This window comes from Cornus florida, unplaced genomic scaffold, assembly GCF_030987335.1.
Source record: "Cornus florida cultivar Cherokee Brave unplaced genomic scaffold, ASM3098733v1 CherokeeBrave_3.0.0_Hap2_Chr06, whole genome shotgun sequence".
Lineage (NCBI taxonomy): Eukaryota > Viridiplantae > Streptophyta > Magnoliopsida > Cornales > Cornaceae > Cornus > Cornus florida.
Window position 1 is genome coordinate 82,059,912 of NW_026775576.1, and position 19,250 is coordinate 82,079,161.

At 34.5% G+C, this 19,250-nt stretch overlaps 1 protein-coding gene and 1 long non-coding RNA gene across 2 annotated transcripts; one reads left to right on the plus strand and one right to left on the minus strand.

Moving 5' to 3' along the window:
• Positions 1 to 485: 485 nt before the first annotated feature.
• On the plus strand, positions 486 to 3,823 carry LOC132312345 (uncharacterized). The gene is made up of 3 exons (XR_009483247.1): positions 486 to 770; positions 1,995 to 2,172; positions 3,602 to 3,823. It is a non-coding gene; the product is annotated as an uncharacterized LOC132312345 (long non-coding RNA).
• A 3,650-nt stretch (positions 3,824 to 7,473) lies between these two features.
• LOC132312346 (transcription factor JUNGBRUNNEN 1-like) lies at positions 7,474 to 11,125 on the minus strand. Its single transcript, XM_059810686.1, has 3 exons — positions 10,814 to 11,125; positions 9,333 to 9,637; positions 7,474 to 8,143 (listed from the first exon to the last, which is right to left on the minus strand). The coding sequence occupies exons 1-3, from the start codon at positions 11,025 to 11,027 to the stop codon at positions 7,757 to 7,759; spliced, it is 906 nt and encodes a 301-aa protein (XP_059666669.1). The 5' UTR covers positions 11,028 to 11,125; the 3' UTR covers positions 7,474 to 7,756.
• Positions 11,126 to 19,250: the final 8,125 nt, after the last annotated feature.

Sequence of the window (19,250 nt, forward strand, 5' to 3'; positions counted from 1 at the left end):
CATTCGGTTCCATGAGAGAGAAGTATAGAGAGAAAGTTGGATGGTTGATTTATTTTATTTTATTTTATTTTTTTTCCGATTTGTTTTTGAATTGATTTGTTTTTGGATTAAGTTTAGTTTAGTTTATTATATTTTTGAGGTGGTGGTTTCTCATTCGTTTGATTGAAACGTGAAAATAGGTTTGGTGGAGAGAGATGGAAGTGGTAAGAGGTTGAGTGGTGGTGGTGATTGGGGGTGGGGTAGTGGCTGAAGAGAGAGGAGAGAAGAAAGAGAAGGATGGCAGGACGAAAAAGGGCAAAAAAAAAAAAAAAAAAAATTGTATAAGGGTAAAATAGTCATTTGATATTTAAAAATATTTTAAATATTTTTAATAATATAATAATGAGGGTAAGTAAGTAAATTCATAGCAAATTCTGACATAGGGGGGTCTTTGCAAAAATATGACAAATCTCAGGTTTAGTTACAATTAGGTCAAACCTCAGGGGAGGTAATTGTAGTTTGCCCAAAAGAATAACCCTAGAACCACAAGTCTACAGTGGCACGTCCTCTTCACTTCTGATTTGCTGCCCCATCGGCCGTCCACGGCCCGTGGATCTCTACTGTATCGCCGTCAGCTCCCCAATGCCGAGGCGCTCCCCACTTCCGACTCTGCCGCAAGGTTTGAACATCGTCGTCTTGGCTCTCCGGTGGGTTCTTTCAGAGTTTTGGAGTTGGAACCAGTCTGTATTAGTTACCTCCCCAAAAAGTTGAATTTGTGAAGTTGAAAGAAGGTCTGCTTCGCTTCTTTTCTGCTTTTATTGCTTCTGGTGTTTCAGTAGTCATGTATTTCGTCTTTAAATCTTCAAAATTATTGCTTTTTTTTCCCCGGGCCCTAACAAAGGGATTAGGACTAGAATTTGCTGTGAGGCTATCTCGTTAATCCTCATGCCTGTTAGTATTTGAGATAACAAGGAGGGGTCGTACGTGCGCCTACTTAAACTGTAATAAATGCCTCGTATTGCTGTTAACATATCTCTGCGATAATCATTCTATGGAGGATTTACTAGTGCATTTGTTACTGACGATCCCAACAGTGTTAGGAATTCTGTCGACTTGGTTGATTCTCTTTAATTTTGAACTGTCATACAATTATCTGCTTGACAGAGCGGACCACATATCCTTTTCTCCTTATTATGGTTTCTATGTTTAAGTTTCTTATATTAAATTATTAATTCAATGGGATAATATTATAATGGTGGGAAAAAAAACATCTCAATAGGATCCCGAGCCATATCAACAGCAGCTGGATAGACAACAGAGCTCCCTTCAGGAATTGTGATGTCTGTCGAAATGTTGCTCCTCGAGCTCCTCTTGTTAATTTCAGGAGTTCTGTTGTCTGTCGAACTGTTGCTCCTCGAGCTCCTCTTGTTGATATGGCTGAGGATCCTGTTGAGATGGTTTTTTTTTTTTTTTTTTACAAAGATAAGCGATTATACTTAATTCCCTGAAGCAATATTATCCCCATTGAATTAATATATGACATCAAGAGAAACAATGATAATGCACATGACTACATGACATATGTCCATGGGAAACCTTTGTGGCCATTGGAGTTAGCTATCTCAAACAGATAATTATAGGACAGTTCAAGGCTAAAGAGAGTCAATACCAAGTTGACAGAAGGTCCTAGCACTCTTGAGACTGCAAGACTATATATCGACAGTAACAAATGCAACCAAACGATGTTCATATCTTCTCCATAGGAGGATGGCAATCGCAGAGATATGTTAACAGCAGCATTTACAATTTGAATAGTCCGCACCTTCCTCCTTCCTCTGTGAGATGGCAATGGCAGAGAGATGTGTTAACAACAGTACGGGGGCATTTACAGTTTCAGTAGTCCGGACCTTCCTCAGTGAGAGGGTTCCGGATGCTGATTCTGGGACTCGTCATCTCAGTATAGAAATTCCTGAAGGGAGTTTTGTTGTCGATCGAGCTACTGTTTTGCTTCTCAGGCTCCTGTTGTCAATATGGCTCTTCATGATCCTGCTGAGATGGTTCCTCAACAAGAGAGAAATGCGGTATATTGGGCTGATAGTGTTGCTGGATAAGGTCCTGGTATTTATCCTGGTCCTACCCTGAGGAGGAGAGGTAATTGTGGTTAGTTTCTGTGTAAGCTTGCGTAAAACACAGGTAATTTGATTTCTCATTCTTTGTGTCTGATCATAAAAAAATGAATGTTCGTATTGTTAATTTCTCATTCCTTGATGCTGCGATTAAGCGGTAGAAATTTATTTTGTTTGTGACAGTTTTCCCCCCTTCTGCAGTTTCTTTGATGCAATGTTCTGGTGTAGCCTTGATAATTGGTGTCTTTCAGATTGTTGGTGTCTAGTGTTTATTTGTATTGCATCTTTGTTATAATCTTTTTTAATTTCACAATTGTTGAATTGCTGCATCATTACATTTGTTTTGTGATATGTTAGACCTTTTAATGTGGGAAACTACGTGTCTAAATAAGTTGCTTTCACATTCTTTAATATTTCCGTTAATTATGGTTTAAGATATTAGAATAAATATATGGACCCCATCGCCCAATTGGACATTTCTCTTTTTTATTTTAAGTTCAATATTGGTTGGAATTAATACTTTTTCAGATACATAGTATCTTATGACCTTTTTCCATGTCGGTGAAATTTATAAAGTTTGCTTAGATCAATTTTTTGGTTTGCTAGGAGACATTTTTTAAAAAAAATATATGATTTGACCGGAACATTATGTAGTCTTGTTTTGTGCATTGTTAGACCATTAATCATTGTATTTGTTTCTCTTATACATATACCTTTGTTGTTTTATGTGCTCTTTTATATTGATATACTTGACATTTATTATGTTATGGAGGCACGACTGATCCCAAGTGTGAACTAGGACAGCAGGGTAGCAAAGTTTGTTTGTTGTTGGACCAATTAATATATTTTGGCATCATCATACCTAGGTAGATATGAGACCATCCTTGGTAGCCACAAGATTGCGAACATTATTCATAACTATGAATAGAGATCACATACGTTCTTGTCACTCGATCTGCATGCTGCAATTCATGCTGTTCGTGCTTGCTGGCGGTTAATGGCCCGAATACGGACAACTATATGTAATACTTGTTTTACTTTAATGAGTTTTTCGTGCATTATTTTACCTATATTTTAGCCTATTTTGTGTTGAGATTTGGTCACTAAATTAGAGTCACAATTCATGGTATGAATACCGGAATTCCCACTCCGGAAATAGTGTCAGTGGTGTGAACTTGTGATTAAATATTTATGACTTGCTTTCTAGCACTCTATGTCCTTAAATAGCCATAAAGGATTACAATCTTAACTTCTCTTGCAATGTTCTGATCTATCATCATAAATCTTTGCTTAGATCAATTTTTTGGTTTGCCAGGAGACATTTTTTTTTTAATATGATTTGACCGGATCATTATGTAGTCTTGTTTTGATTTAAACCATTATCCATTGTAATTGTTTCTCTTATGCATAAAACATTAATTTACTTCTGATACTCTTGTTGTTTTCTGTGCTCTTTTATGTTTGATGTCCTTGACATTTATTTTTTCTTTTTGCAGGCAATTTTTCTTGTTGCTGGTTGTTTCAGTATGCAGCAACTCATGTTTTTTACCTTTTTTTTTTTTTTTTTTTCGGTGAGTTTTTGACTTGGGTTACCCATGATGAATGGGTGGTATTGATTTCCTATTTCTGGTCTTGGTTAGTTTGCTTTAAAACTTGTTACTGAATGGTTTAACTTCTGACAACCCATGCTATAATTCATTGTTTTATGTTTTTACTTTTGTCTTGCCTTGTTAATATGGATGTATGACCTATTAAATGTGTGGTCTTTTATTGATGATATGATTAGCGAAGCTGCAAGTACATAGTATTCATTCTCTGTTGTGAACAAAATCTTGTATTATAAAATTTTCAAGTAGAATATGAACGTTGTCTTGGATTTTTTTGTTTAGGATAGGTCTATTTAATATGGATATTGTCTTTTTTTTTTCCTAGTTGATACTCGCACACACTTACCTCCAAGGAGGCTCGAACCCCTAACCTCCCTTTGAGAAGTAGGAGTCTGGTACCGCTAGGTTACTGACTCGTTGGATATTGTCATGAAGATAGTTTCTAGTATTTCAAAATACAGTGTATATGCCTGAAAGAAAATATAAGAGAGATGTTGGGGTTTTGAAACAAAGCGAGAAAGGAGACAAAGGGGAATATCCTATTTGTTGGTGAGGATTTAAGCGTTTGGGAGACCTTGGCTTGTCGTAGTAATTTGCTTTTAATTTAATTTTGTCCCTAAACTTTGGTAGTATTAGTATTTAGGTTTTTTTATTAAAAGAAACTTTTAAAACGTACCTTGCTAGGAAGATTTTACAGGATTCATTTATTAATTTGAATTCTCTCTTGATCTATTTCAAGAGTGTTCTTTGTCCCAAGTCTTCAACTACTGTAGGAGTAAATTTTCGAAACTATTTCTTCAGTATTTGAAGGGCCTTGTCTACCTTTTTTTCGGTTAGTGTCTGTTAATATTTTCCATATATTCAAAAATGACATCACATTGTATTGGTGATTAGTTTTTTCTTTTTTGACTCTTAATAGTGATATATGTGTCATTTTGTATTTTAATGCAATATTAGTGAGAAAAGCTCGGATTGGGAAGCCAAGCAAAATGGTTTTGTTTGTTTGCGGGCTTGAGTTTTTGCATCTTGGCGATTGAGGAGAGACCCTCTCTTAAGTTTGTATCACTTCGGTTCAAACAAAAGGATTTTAGTCTCTTACTCTTCAAAGGGAGGTCAGGAGTTTAAATTTCAGAAGAAACGTGTGTGAGTATAAACTAGGAGAAAAAAAGGATTCTACTAAACCTAAAATGTGTTAGATGAGAGATATGGACATGAATTACAATTTTTTTACCTTTTTAAAAAGATATAATCTTCTCTTTATTAACTTGGAAAAGTTCAATGAGGATGCGAATGCCATCCTGCTCCAATGGTGGGTTATTACTTGTGGTTACACTGGCTCATTCAAATCTAATATTTAACTACTGACTTATTTTTTTGACGGTACAATGCTAATGCTATAATAAAATTGTGTTGACGCGACCTTAAACTGTTATAAAATTGTAAGAGAACAAATTTATATGCACTTCGTTTAAAATTTATACGCAAAGGGTTTAAAATTTTGTAATGAATGAGGAGTGGGAGAACAAATTTAATCTGTAAATTTATTACAGTTTAAGAAATTCTCGGACTCCAAACTCGGTCGATTTCTTCGCAAAATATAATGATAAAAGTTTTATGAATTATATCTGATTCATATATGAAGTGTTGTAGATTAAACCACTTTATTTGACTACTAGTTTACGCACGGACAATAAAAGTTCCCCTTTAAAATATATGCGCCATTCGTTTTTTTATTTTTTTATTTTTTGGTTTTTGTTCTAATTTTATAAAATATCTCGCTTACCAAAAAAAAAAAAAAAAAAAAAAAAAAAAAAATTAGCACCATAAAATTATTCAGAACTTGTTGTTACTCATAGAACCTTCACATACCTTTTCACAATAATCTTCAAACCAAAACAACTCGTAACAGGAACAACTCTAAACTTTTGGTAGACCGACATTCAAAATTTCTGACTTTGGAATATGTGGTTGTCTGCTCTATTTATAATAAATAAGGAAATAAAGTGCTTTTGAATTGATCTTATTTAATTAGTAAGTAAGTATGGATAAAAGAAAAGAAAAGAAAATAAATACAAGTATACTTGGGGCATACCCCAAGGTCCAACGGGGCGAAGGCAACAAAAGGCACTTATGTTTGGTATTGGGTAAAGGAGAAGAAAGGATTGGTGTGGGATGGATGATAGAAGGATGAGGGAAGGTTCCATTCACTGGCTACTGTCTCTGCATACTGGCATTTGCATTTCTTCATTGAAAACATTCTTAATCTCACACTATTCATAAATTAATGTCATTCTCGGATGGTTGCATTTGTTCCTGAAGATTGGGTTGTTTCTCTCCATCCAAACATGATACACAAAGCTTGCCAAGGTAATTAAGCTTCCAAACCAGGATTCTACTTTTCTTTAATTTTTGTCTCCAATTTGATGATGCCCATACAAGGAAATCATTCAATGAATTCGGACTAGTGTAGAATCCAAATTTATCCTGAATTTTTCACCAAATGAACTTTTTGAGAAAGGGTATGTGATCATGACTTTATGCTGCTCTTACACATAAAATTCATACATTTGGTTGCATACGGTAGTCCATAGCTGGCTTGTCAAGAGTTAACAATTTATCTTGGATGGCTAACCATGGGCAGAAAGAACGTTTAGGGATCGAACAGAGCTTGGCGAGTGCGTTTGAGGGAGTAGGCCTTTTTGTGGGGGATGGTGTCCATTGGATATATAATGTCATCGTGGTTGTGGTTTGGGGTTGGAGATCATACAAGGAGGCCAAGTCCGCTGGTTATTGGAGATAACATGAGAAACTTTCACAAATCTGTTGTAATGCCATCCTTGTAACCCAAGTAATGGGCCACAGGGGAGCCAGTACGTTGTCACAGTAGAGCTAGCAATAGTGTAGATTTTCCACTGTTCACCATGTGTTTGACAAAAGACTCAGCTAGGTGTCTATTCTGAACTAGTTTCCTCCAAAACCATGAGGAGAGTTATTTGGGATTTGAACTTCCCAAATGCTTCTATTCTTGATAAGATATTTGCAGCTCCAATCCTTCCATAAGCTGTAGGAGTCATTTGAGCAAATTAATATTCCATAGATGTATGATAACAGCAGCTAGCTAGCTTTGTTCCATAGGTTGATGTCATGAATTCCTGGACCACCAACCTCTTTAATTAGGTGTTCACACTTTGTCCCATGAATTCCTAGGCCACCAACCTCTTTAATTAGGTGTTCACACTCTGTCCCATTGAAGGCCCTAAATTTTGACATTGAGGGACCAACCCAAAGGAAATTTTGTACAACATTGTTGATCTGATTACACACCTTGGCAGGAAGAACTAGGAGATTAGTCCAAAAAATATGCATGCTATACAGAATAGCTTGGATAAGTTGGAGCCTTCCAGTTCCAGCAAAACAAAGAGCTCTTGTAGTCCAGTTACAAAATTTTTTCATCGTATTGTCCACCAAGTATGACAATCAGCTGCAGAGAGCTTAGTTGTAATAAGAGGAATACCAAGGTATATAGGATCCACCTGCCTCAACCCTTTGATTTATATTTATGTTAGTCCTGTTTACTATGTGTCCATGTCCTACGCTATGTGTACATCTAAAGAATAAGAAACCTCCGTCAGCTAACATCCTTGATTCTTTGCTGTTTGCTACCCTTAATAGTTTCAATCTTTTGTCAAAAAGGACAAACTCTCTATAATATGAATGAAAAATCACTAATATGTTGCATATCATGGAACAACAAAGAAAAATATAAGAACATGCCAAGTATATATCTAAACAAATTAATACAAGTACACAATTACACATTGTATCAGTTTCTATCATTTAGATCCAAAAAAAAAAATAATAATAATAATAACAAAAATGAAATGCCTTATGGTTTCAACTGTCAATCAAACACGGGAAGTTTGATGGTTAATCAGTCCGCGGGTAATCTAACTAGTTTCAATATATATATATATATATATATATAGATATAATCCCACTTCCTATTATTTAATTTTATGTAATTAGCAATCACTGGAGAGTCATTTACAAAAGGTATGGATCAACAGCGAACTCCACAACTGATCTGAGCTCATCCCAGTCCCCATACGTGAAGCACCCGTTCATGTCCGGACTCGAAAAGCTAGAGTAGGACGCAGTTGATGGAACTTGAGATATGGAGCTTAATTGGCTGGACATGAACTGGTTCGTGTTGTTAATGACATGATTAGCACTGGGCTTCATCTTTTCGGTCTGTCGAAGCAGTGGAGCTCTGAAACTGATGTAACTTTGGGGATTGTTATCAGAATCTACACTGCAGGTTTTGGAGCTTGCATCAACTGGGTTTTGTTTAGCAGCTGGTTGTTCTCTCCAATCTGTTATCTTTCTGTATGACACATTTCTCTTGAAAATTCGACAGAGTGTCCAAACTTCCTGCAAAAATCCAAGCAGAAAAGCATATAATTAGCATATGTGTGTGTATTTAAAGTGCATTCCATTGTACACTAATTCAGGCAAATTAAAGATATATAAAAGCATATAACTAAAGCGTACATATACGTACATGAAGTGTATTAGTCATTGTATATTGTGTTTAGGTAGGCATTGAGAGGGAAAGATTGATGCATATAAACATATAATTAATTAGCACGGGCACACTATTCCGTAAATGACAAATTACCCTGTCCTGGTGGGAACCTGCCCCACTCTCCCCCTATTGGCACAATTTTGGGTTTGTTTAATTGCAACGGGTTGGGACAGGTTGAGGTGAACAAAACTGGGGCGGATGCATGGTGGGGACGGGGATAGATATCCCCCGCCTTTATATTGCATAATTACTTAAATACCTCGATGTAATACTAAAGTTATTAAAATACCTTTCATAAGCTAAATCATCAAAACCCTAATAATTCAGCCTTATACCGTTTTGTATACTATTATCCTTTTCATTATTATTTAAAAAAATACAAAAATAGTTAAACAACGTGGAATAGGTAGGGACGAGATGGGAAATTTATACAGGGTGGCTGGGTAAGAGGGGTCTTTCAGAGGGACCCCTATCCTGGTTAAACAAGGCCGGTTAGGTAGGGACGAGATGGGAAATTTATACAAGGTGGGATGGGTAAGGGGGGGTTTTTCATAGGACCCCCACCCCAAATCCACCGTGTACATAAATTATATACTAAGAAGAAAAGATTGATAATAGACCTAGCATAGTATAATTTTGGGCACTCGTCTAAATTTTATTGGTAACAAACCTAGCGTAGTATAATTTTGCGCACTCGTCTAAATTTTGTCATATGAACAAAGTAGGTGATTGTTTATCCTTGTTAGCTTGATTTTTACCTTTGCCCTGAGGAATGACCCAAGTTGCAATACAAAATCGATCATCAATAAACACTAACTCAGATGGTATGAACTCTTCTCCACAAAAGAGAGATTGAGTGGTACACAAATCGTGCACTCTCAAATTCTATCCACAGCGTCATGCTTGAGTTGAGATCGAGCAAGATATTTCTTTTATAATTGCACCAAGAAATGAAACTTTAAATGCTTAATTATCTAACAACCATACCATATGTATGAACCAAAATTAGAAAAGTGGTAACAGTTAGTTTCTTACAGCTTCTTGAGGAATATTGTTTTTTGCATCGATGTGTTTGTTGGTGCTTTTCTGATCATCAGCCGGTAGGCGAAACTCGTGCATCATCCAATCGGTTTTGGTGCCTTTTCCTGCACTTCCTCGATAGTATACCAATGATTTCTTGAGTCCAATGGTGTCACGCCCTTCAGAGTATATCGGCTTGTCTATGCCAGTGGCTTTCCAAAATCCAGAGCCAGTCACCCTATTTGGTCTTATACTATTCCTATATTTTCTCCCTCTTCTGCAAAAGAAGTACCACTCCTTATCTCCCACATTACTAGCTTCTGCAAATCCACCAAATTAAAGAGATTAAACAACACGATGAGATAGAGAAAAAAATTCGAGACAAGATAGAAAATTAACACTTGTTACAAAAACTAGGGTTACTTGGTTCAGTTTTCAGATAACAGTTTTCTGATTTATTTTTTATTTTTTAGAACTGAAAAATAAAAAAGCTGGAGAAAAATGTGTTTTATTGACCATCTCTAAAGTTGCTTTTTGAAACTTGGTTAAAAAAAGTATATTAATTATCTTTTATAATTTTCTGAAAATAAATATTCTGAATTCTTGAGAACTGTTTTTGAAAAGATGGACATAATAGTCCCTTATTATTAATTATCTTTTATAATTTTTTAAAAACAGATATTCTAAATTCTTATAAACTGTTTTTGAAAAAATGGACATAATAGTCCCTTATTCTAGTGGGTTTGCAGTGAAAAGCTTATGTTAAGAAAACGAACTAAGCATGTATAGGAACCAAAAAGAGGAAAGGCACGTACGTTTTGATGTTCATGCAGTCTGTACGTTAATAAAAAAAAAAATTGGTTAACCTATTTTTCTTGTGACAAACTGATCAAAATGGATCAACTCATTTTTACGTTATATGCATGGTTGCTGCAGGAGGGCATATCCCTACAGAACTGGAGGCATGTATTTAAAAAAACAGAGAAGAGAAAAAGAAAAGGGAGTAAATAAATAAATAATAAAGTAAATATCATTTCATGAAACTCTAATAGGGGATTCTTAATTTATTTGCAAGTAGTCAGTGGTTGGTCACTTGTCAAATCATATTAATTAACTATGATTTCATTAAACCTTAACACAGATATATGTTCTATTTCTAAGTTTTGACAGATCGAATTGATACTTGTTAAATCATATGAATCATGAAGTATATATATTAATAATTTATAGTATAATTCTGTTTTAATTCGTTTGCAATGAAAAGATGGCATAGAGAACAATTAAACACCATTAATTTGCTCGTAAGAAATTAACCATAAATTTCATCACCATACATATTATAGAAAATACAAATATGTATAATATCTAATCTAGTAAAAACTAAACTCTCCTTACATGCATACTTCTAAGCCTTGAATGAAGATATTTAAACAAATATGGGAAGAACACAAAATTAACAACTTCAATAATATATATATATATAACTAGATGCATACTTGGAAGATCCCAAGGGTCGTATTTGTAGATGTCAATCTGTTTGATGAGTTCAATACTGATCGGTCTATTCTCAACCTTCCGGCGAAGATAAAACCCTACAAGCTCTTCATCTGTGGGATGAAACCGAAACCCCGGCAGCGGAACATCATCGTCATCCTCATCAGCCTTATTATTAGTAGTATCTACTTTGCCCATCATCTTCTCCACTTCCATGTTTAATCTCTCTCTCTCCTCCTCCTCCTCCTCCTCTTCTTCTCTCTCTGTATCTGCAGTTGGTGTGTCTTCCAGATGTGCGCAGTGTATGAAATAGTGTAAGATAGTGCTTTGAGGTTGGGAGAAGATTCTCTATATATATAATGTGAAAAGTGTTCGAGAGGTGTGTGCTACTTGGTCAAGTTCATGAGTTTTGACTTTGACTCGTCCAGTTTTAATTTGGGGGGACCAGGAGGAATCTTAATTAGAACATGAACCAAGTCTTTTTATGTGGGTTATCATTGACAGAAAAGTACAGAGAAAAATGTTGAATATACATGTGCGCGCGTATACACATACTCACATACATATGTAACTATATATAATCGTGGTAGTTATTTGGGTTAAGTAACAAATGGAGTGGAACTAGCAAGTGATCGAGATGAGACAACTCAAAAGGATTTGAAAGCAAAGTTCTATAGTGTGGCATTCAAATGCCAACTTTATCCTTAATATTTAGGATCTGCTTCTTCAGTTTTTTTATACAATTTTTATTTTTTGAGAATTAAAAATTAGAAAACTATAAAAGAAATATGTTTAATAAATAGTTTTTTTGAAACTTATTTAAAAAATGTTTGTTTTCATGGAATTGTCTTTTTGATAATTTTTGAAAAATAATTTTATGAGTTTAGACCTTTTTTTATTTTTTATTTTTTTATAAAACTGAACCTAATAGACCTTTAAACTCTAATTAGTTATTCAAATCACATATTTTTTTTGTATGGGATGTATCTTGCAGATCCACACGGCACACCCTCACGGTACTTGTCAAGCTCGAGCAACCTCGGTAGCAACGCTCGCACAAGGGCGTTTGAGATCCACTTTGTGCAGGGCACAGATCCATCTCAAGACCAAGATCCATGTGGCACACCCTCACAATACTTGTCAAGCTTGAGTACTATCATATACCTCGATAGCGGCGCTCGCACAAGAGTGCTCAAGACCTTTTACGCAGCACACAAAATTTCGAGACCAAGGTAGGATGGTCTCAAAGGTCCATGGCTTTCACTTGGGAACCTAAAAGGACCATTGGTTTGGAAGATGAAAAGCTAGAGTTCGTCTAACGTATAGGCCTAGTGTAATAAGGTCATTTGTCTCACATCAAAATCGAATAGAAAAGTGATTGGGCATAAATGGGTGGGTATGCAACACTACCCAATAGTTCGAGCTTTTGGGTAAATAGGCAAGCACCCATCTGTTACAGTTGATATTAGAGCCAGACCCAGTCCTTGGTTCGGTGTCACACCAAACCCGACCAGGAAGGCTTCCGGGTGAGCACCCCGGGTAAGCAGGGTCGCCCGAGCCGCAACGAGAGCATTGTGATTTTGAATAGAGGAGAATGTAACAAGGTTATTTGTCTCACATCGGAATCAGATGGGAAAGTGATTGGGTATAAACGGGTGGGTATGCAGCACTACTCAATAGTTCGAGCCAATGAGATGATGAAACCACATGTCTGGACTGTAACACTTATAATCACATTAATGCTCTCAGCTATTGCCATTTTTGCAAAAAAGTGCATTTAATGCAATAATGCATCCCCTCGAGCTAAAAGACTAGACTGACCCTTGAGAGCCTGAAAATAGCTGAGACTATAAATAGAGGCCTTCATATATCCGTGAAGGCATGACTGAACAAATGAAAAAAACACACATGTATAAGGCAAATGACTCTCTTACTTCATCATATATCTCATTGGCTAGTCTTCTTCTTCTTCTTGCTGTCAAGGCTCATGTTCAGATTCATCATATTTTGTATTTAGATATCACAAATCATTATAATAAAGAACCCCCACATTTTGTTTATTCACAAAAATACACTCATGCATTCATTACGGGAAGTTGAACTCTTGGCCATGTTGTGACATCTCACATCGTCTAAAGGAGAAGTTCCTGGTATGTATATATATGTGTGTATGCGCGCGCAGGGGTAGACATCCGCTAACTGTGTAGACGTGTTTTGAACAAAATCAGGAGCAGGGAAATTAGAGTGTGCAAAGCGAACAATATTTACACGCTATCAAATGGACCGTGACAAGCCCATATGGATCAATCCAGCAAGAATGCTGGGTCCTAAATGGGTGTGATTATGGCATTCCACAAAGCCTAGAGAAAAAATTCCTGACATTTATATGTGTGAACATCCTCTCACCTAGGGGAGAAGTTCTTGACATTTAACGTGTACACCTTTTAAGAATGTAGACTCATTTACTTTTGCTTTTATTTTTTATTTTTATTTTTATTTTATTTTTTGCTTTTTCCTATTCTACTTCGTCATTGCATCAATTGTCAAACACATTTGAGAGGGTGTCCACATGTTAATAGAATGGAATCACATTTTAAATGATTTATAAAATATAATTGAAAGATAAAAAATCTTTATGGTGGTTGGAAAATCATCATCTTAATATACTGTAAAAAAACTTGCACATTTATCTGTTCTTATAAAAAAGTTGAACCCCTCACCTCTCACTTATCAGAGGATATACTATTACTTATTAGGCTCCAAAGCTAAATGACAGAGATTTCAAATTTTACAACTTCAAAATAAAATAAAAAAGAGCACTAAAAAAATATGACCAAAAAAAAAAAAAAAAGAAAAGGAAAGGAAAGAAAAGGAAAATGTTCATCTCTAAAGTACAATCATAATAAAATGCCCTTGATTGAGGGAATTAGTCGGCTAATCCAAACTTGAAAAAGGTCAAAAATGCCCCGGAAAATAAAAAGATTGCCTTTTAAAGGTGGCTTGAATAAAATTTGCCATTTTGACTTGTACAGCCTTTAGCTCTTTAATGTTGTTTGTGATTTGTACAGTCTTCAATGTATCTTCCAGAAGTGGGCGTGACAGTTTGACCAATCAGAGGAACAAAATTGTCAAAAGTACGCTCCATGACGTTGATTTTGGAACCACAACATTGACTCACTCCTACTTTGGAGCGTGTTACCACGCGATCGGGGGAGCGTGAGGAGATCCATGCATTTGTCCCACTAAAAAATTTAATTAATGCTATTGGGAGGAAATTAAGAAACAAATAATAATAATAATAATAATAATGACAATATCTATAGGGTTTCTGGGGTCCATAAATAAACCATTCAACATCTTTTTGACAGTTATCATAAAATAAGAATTTAAAAAATAATTCAAATTTTTTGTTCGATTCACTATTGAAAAATATTGTATGAAAACATAATTAAAAAAAGACAGAATTTCAAATAATAATAGTAATAAATTTTTTGTTCAAAGGTTGAAAGCGTGATGAGAGGAGACTAATGAGATATTTTTCCTTGAAAAACAAAAGATCTCCTTTTTGAAAACCGAATGCAATTGACATTACAAGTCTTTATTACATTGGAAATAATTAAAGAGAGTGTGTTTAGTGTCACGATCACTTTAATTTCTTCATTATTTATGGTTTCACACAAAAGTGTATACTTTTTTTTCAAGAAAGATGATCATTTATTGTGTTTTAAATAAACTATGATTAAGTGCATTTGATTACATAACATAAATAACAATTAGAAAAATAAATGTCACTTCGTGAAACTTAGCATTGAAAACGACAACTTAAAAATTCTAAAAAATATATAAAAGTTAATACTTAAAATTTCCTGCACTTAAAGTACTTAATTTTTAATATATATATATATATATATATATATATATATATATAAACACGTGTTCATACTCGTATATATGTAAATGTGCACACATTAAAATCAGCATTCGTGTCTTATACTTGTGCTTAACGTAGTATATATCCTTAAGCCAATTATGTAGTCAAGTAGAATATGTAGAGTCAAGTAGAAGGAGAAAGGAAATATTGGAGAGGAAAACTAAAAAAACACAAACACGTGGTATAAAAAGGGAAATAGTAAGTCTTCGGCTAACATTTGAGTGTATTGATAATCCAATTACAATTCTCACAGGATTATATAAAAGTTTGTGGCCGACAACTTACTTGAAATAGAAGTAATTAAAAAGAATTTAAAATTTTTATTCTAAAAAGGACCAAAATTAAATATATAAAAAAGAAACAATGGACAATAGAAAAGAAGATAGAGAGAGAGAAAAAAAAAATTATTTGACCATGACAATGACTCATATAAAAGTATTTACCTATACATTAGTAGGGTTTTAAGCTTGTCGAGCGGAGCCGAGCCGAGCCTAGTTTAAGTGTGTTCGGACTTAGCTCGATCTAATAAAATTAAGTTGGAGTTGGGCTTGGCTCATTATTATTTTGAGAAGCTAATGCTCGATTTGGTTAATAAAAAATTTCATTCGAGCTTGCGTTCAAGATCGTTTTAACTTATTCATGAACATAAACTAGCCTACACAAACAAGGTCGCCCTCGAGATTTCTAAAATTTTGAGAGGTCCCACAAGCAAACTTTCAAATGCAAAGTGTGTTTGAGCCCTTAAATAGGAGTGACAATTCGTGTTGGCAGGTCGCGTTCGTATCGTGTCAAAGCATAGGTATTCTGTTATAGAGAGCGACACGAACACGACACGATTATTATTTGTGTTAAGAAACATTGACAAGATTATTACATGAGTAACATGAATTGACACGTGTAATTCGTTTAATAAATGGGTTAAGGCTTGACATGATAAGATACATTTAAGTCATTTCGGATATGTACACGACACGTTTAGCTAAACGGGTCATTTTTAACATGAATACGAAACATTTAGTTAAACGGATTGACAGGTTAAACACGAACACAACACGTTTAATTATCGTGCCAATTCGGGTCAACACAATTATGACACAAACACGATTAAGCCAAACGCAAACCCATTATCCAGTGTCGTGTTCGAGTCTTGTCAAATATGCCATCCTTACCTTTTAAGCTTGTTTGTGTGTGTCTGTGTGTGTGTTTTTTTTTTTTTTTTTTTTACACAAGCTTACGTTCACGATCCTACAAATCTATGTTCATGAGCTTATACGAGACTATGTTCACAAACATATACGAGCCTACATGAGCTCGTGTTCACAAGCTTAGATGAATCGAACCCAGTATTATTTAAGAGCGACTTTCTTGTTTAACGAATAAATCCATACTTAGTTTTAAATGAGTTGAGTCCAATATGTTTATGAATATCTCAGTTCATTTACAGGTCAGTAACAAAAGGGTGTATATGCCAATATCCCCCCAGCTATTAATCCAAAATTATTACTGTATATGTCGGAGAAGAAGTCCGGTGACTGCGAAAATTAAGAGAAGTGAGTTCAAAAGTTGAAGGAGCCAAAATTGTCCAAGAAAGTATAACAAGCATCCGATCGACACTGGGTCCAAATGTTTGACAATATAATTTCTTGACCCAAGCAGGAGGAGGAATAGGGTAGATATATAGGGTCAGGGTACCCCACAAATAGCCCTTGACAAGTCCATTCTACCTGAGCCTATTTTCTTCACGCATTATGCAAGTCAAACCATGTTTCCTCCGCCATAATAGGCCAAGAGGAGTGCACTACAACACATAAAAAAATGGTTTGAATATATATATACATATATATACATACATCATGAATAATCAAAGTTAATTATGTATTCTTTAATACGAAATCCATTTTTTTATTTTGTTTCTTTCACTTCATATATATATATATATATATATATATGTTTGCTAATTAGGGAGATAATTGACTGCTTCAAATTGGTTTTTTCTTCCATTTTGGATGTTCAAGTTGATAAAATTTTCTGGCCATCACTTTTAGTCCATTACTCGAATAATTCAAGAGGAGTGCCATCATTTTGGATGTCCAAGTTGAACAGATTTTTTTTTTTTTAATTCAAATCTGTATTCTTGCATGACTTGGTTTTGAGCTTTTGACAAATTATATATATATATATATATGTAAATTATTGCTGCATGGACTTGGTTTTGACAAATTATATATAATATATATTTGTATATTTAATTTGATGCAAAGAATGGAAAATGGGATTATGATTGCTTCTAGAATAAGAAGACAAGGAGTAAAAATAAATAGAATATGTTTATTATCAATGTTTTGCCATGTGAGGTTGGTAAGTGTGACAAGCAATTGGATCCACCAGGATTGATTAAAATAGTAGTTATACTGCGTACATGTGTAAAATTCAGTCTCCACCAGATATATAAATTTTTTGTGGTTTTTTTATATTGATTTTTCTTCTTATTGGGATGTTTCACGTTTTAGGTTATTAACTCGCTATTGTTAAAATTGAGGATGACAATTCGTATTCGTGGATCATATTCATGTCGTGTTGAAATAAGGGTATTTTATTAAACAGATAAACTCAAACTCGACCTATTTAATAATCGTGTCAAGAACTCTAAGCACTAACCCCATCTATTTATTAAACGGGTCACGTTAATCTGTTTAATGGTCTGTTTATTCAAATGAGACATTTAATATATAACTACATAATAAATACTAGAAAAATTTTGTCACAATTAACCCAAATATTCAAAATAAAAAGAAAAATCATAAGACGTAGTCAAAGTTTATATTAAAATAACTTAACTGCTTATAGTAATTGAGTTTAAACAAGTAACATAATATATAAGTCATATTAACGATTATAACATGTTGAGTTAAGGGTCATAAATGGGTTACATGAATTGAACTCCTCAATTATAATCTGAAACAGTTAAGTAAGTCGGTTAATCGTGTCAATCCGTTTATGACTCGAATTCATTTAAGGTCAATCAAAACCTACTTATCACGTGTTATGTTTGAGTCATATTGGTGAGTCGTGTCGTAATTTATCACACCTATTAAAACCACGTCTCTCTTCAACTATTTTGATCAATGCATTATATAATAATTCAGAACTATATTACATTGTTATTTTATACACCATACTTTTTCACCATTTCATCAAGCAAGCTGCAAGACCCTACTTGTGCTTTTGTACAGAGAGAGTTAATTAGAAGACAAAATACATGAAGTTAGGAAGTCAAGAATGACATGGAAACTAATCTAATTCTATCAGTTCGCTTATACACCACCGCACACAAGAAGATACCAATTTATTCAAGACATTGAAATATAAATGCAAAAATGTCAAGACAAAGAGATATGGGATTTGATCTGTATCGATGGTCTCAACACTCTGAAGACTTTTAATTTGTACCTACCGGCAAAACCAAGTCATCATCTAGGAAGGAAAGGCTAGAAGAGAGCCAAAAACGAAGAAGAGAAAATGTCAAAGTCTCTGGTCAACAAACCTGAAAATTAATGGCCAGCCCTTAGAGTCAACATTTTTGCTTTTATTACCTTTCAAAAATGAAAATTTATTATTATTTTCTTTTAAATGAAACATATACGTGTTTGCGCCCAGTTATAGATAACGGGCTTCGTGGCACCTAAAAGAATCATATCATAAGTTTCTAAGTTTTCAATAAGGATGACGGAAAGAAATGATGAGGGTTTGAGTTCTACGCATAAATGGATGTATAGGTATTTTTTTTTTGTCTAAAGTCAATCCTAGCCTATACACACAGTGTTGTATGGGTCCAGCACAATTGAGTTGGAATCCACCCACCTCTATGTTCATCGCTTCCGGCTGATGCCAGTGTAAATTAGACTATAAAGTATGGATACGTGTTAAAATCATAGTTTGTACGTATCGATCGATACACGATTATTTTTCAAATTCGATATATAATTCGTATCAGTCAATTTATATTGACTTTGTCCAAATCCGTTATACCGCGACTGATACAGTTAACCATTATTGAAATATGAATGAATTTGATATGATTAAAATGTGATAGCTAGTATACAATGGAGCGAATTGTAAATTAAGAAACACGAATATATTACCCTGCTAGGTGTGATACCACAAGAGTCTGATACGGTTGGAATACGACATGATACTTTGGGGATACAACTGAACAAATTCATAAATATTTTTATAAAAAGTGAGGGTCTAATTGTAATAATGAAAAGTTAATTATTAAAAAAAAAAAAAAAAAAAGACTTAAAATCATAAATTGACGTTGAGAGAGATAAATAGAGAGAAAAAGAAGGAAATGCAGAAGATGGGAGATGTAAGAATTTAGCTCATTAAAATTTGTGATTAGGATTAGGGTTAGGGGCGTAATTCATGTTGGCAAGTCATGTTCGTATTACGTGAAGATATGGGTATCCAGTTAAGTAGGTCGACATGAACATGATGCGATTATCATT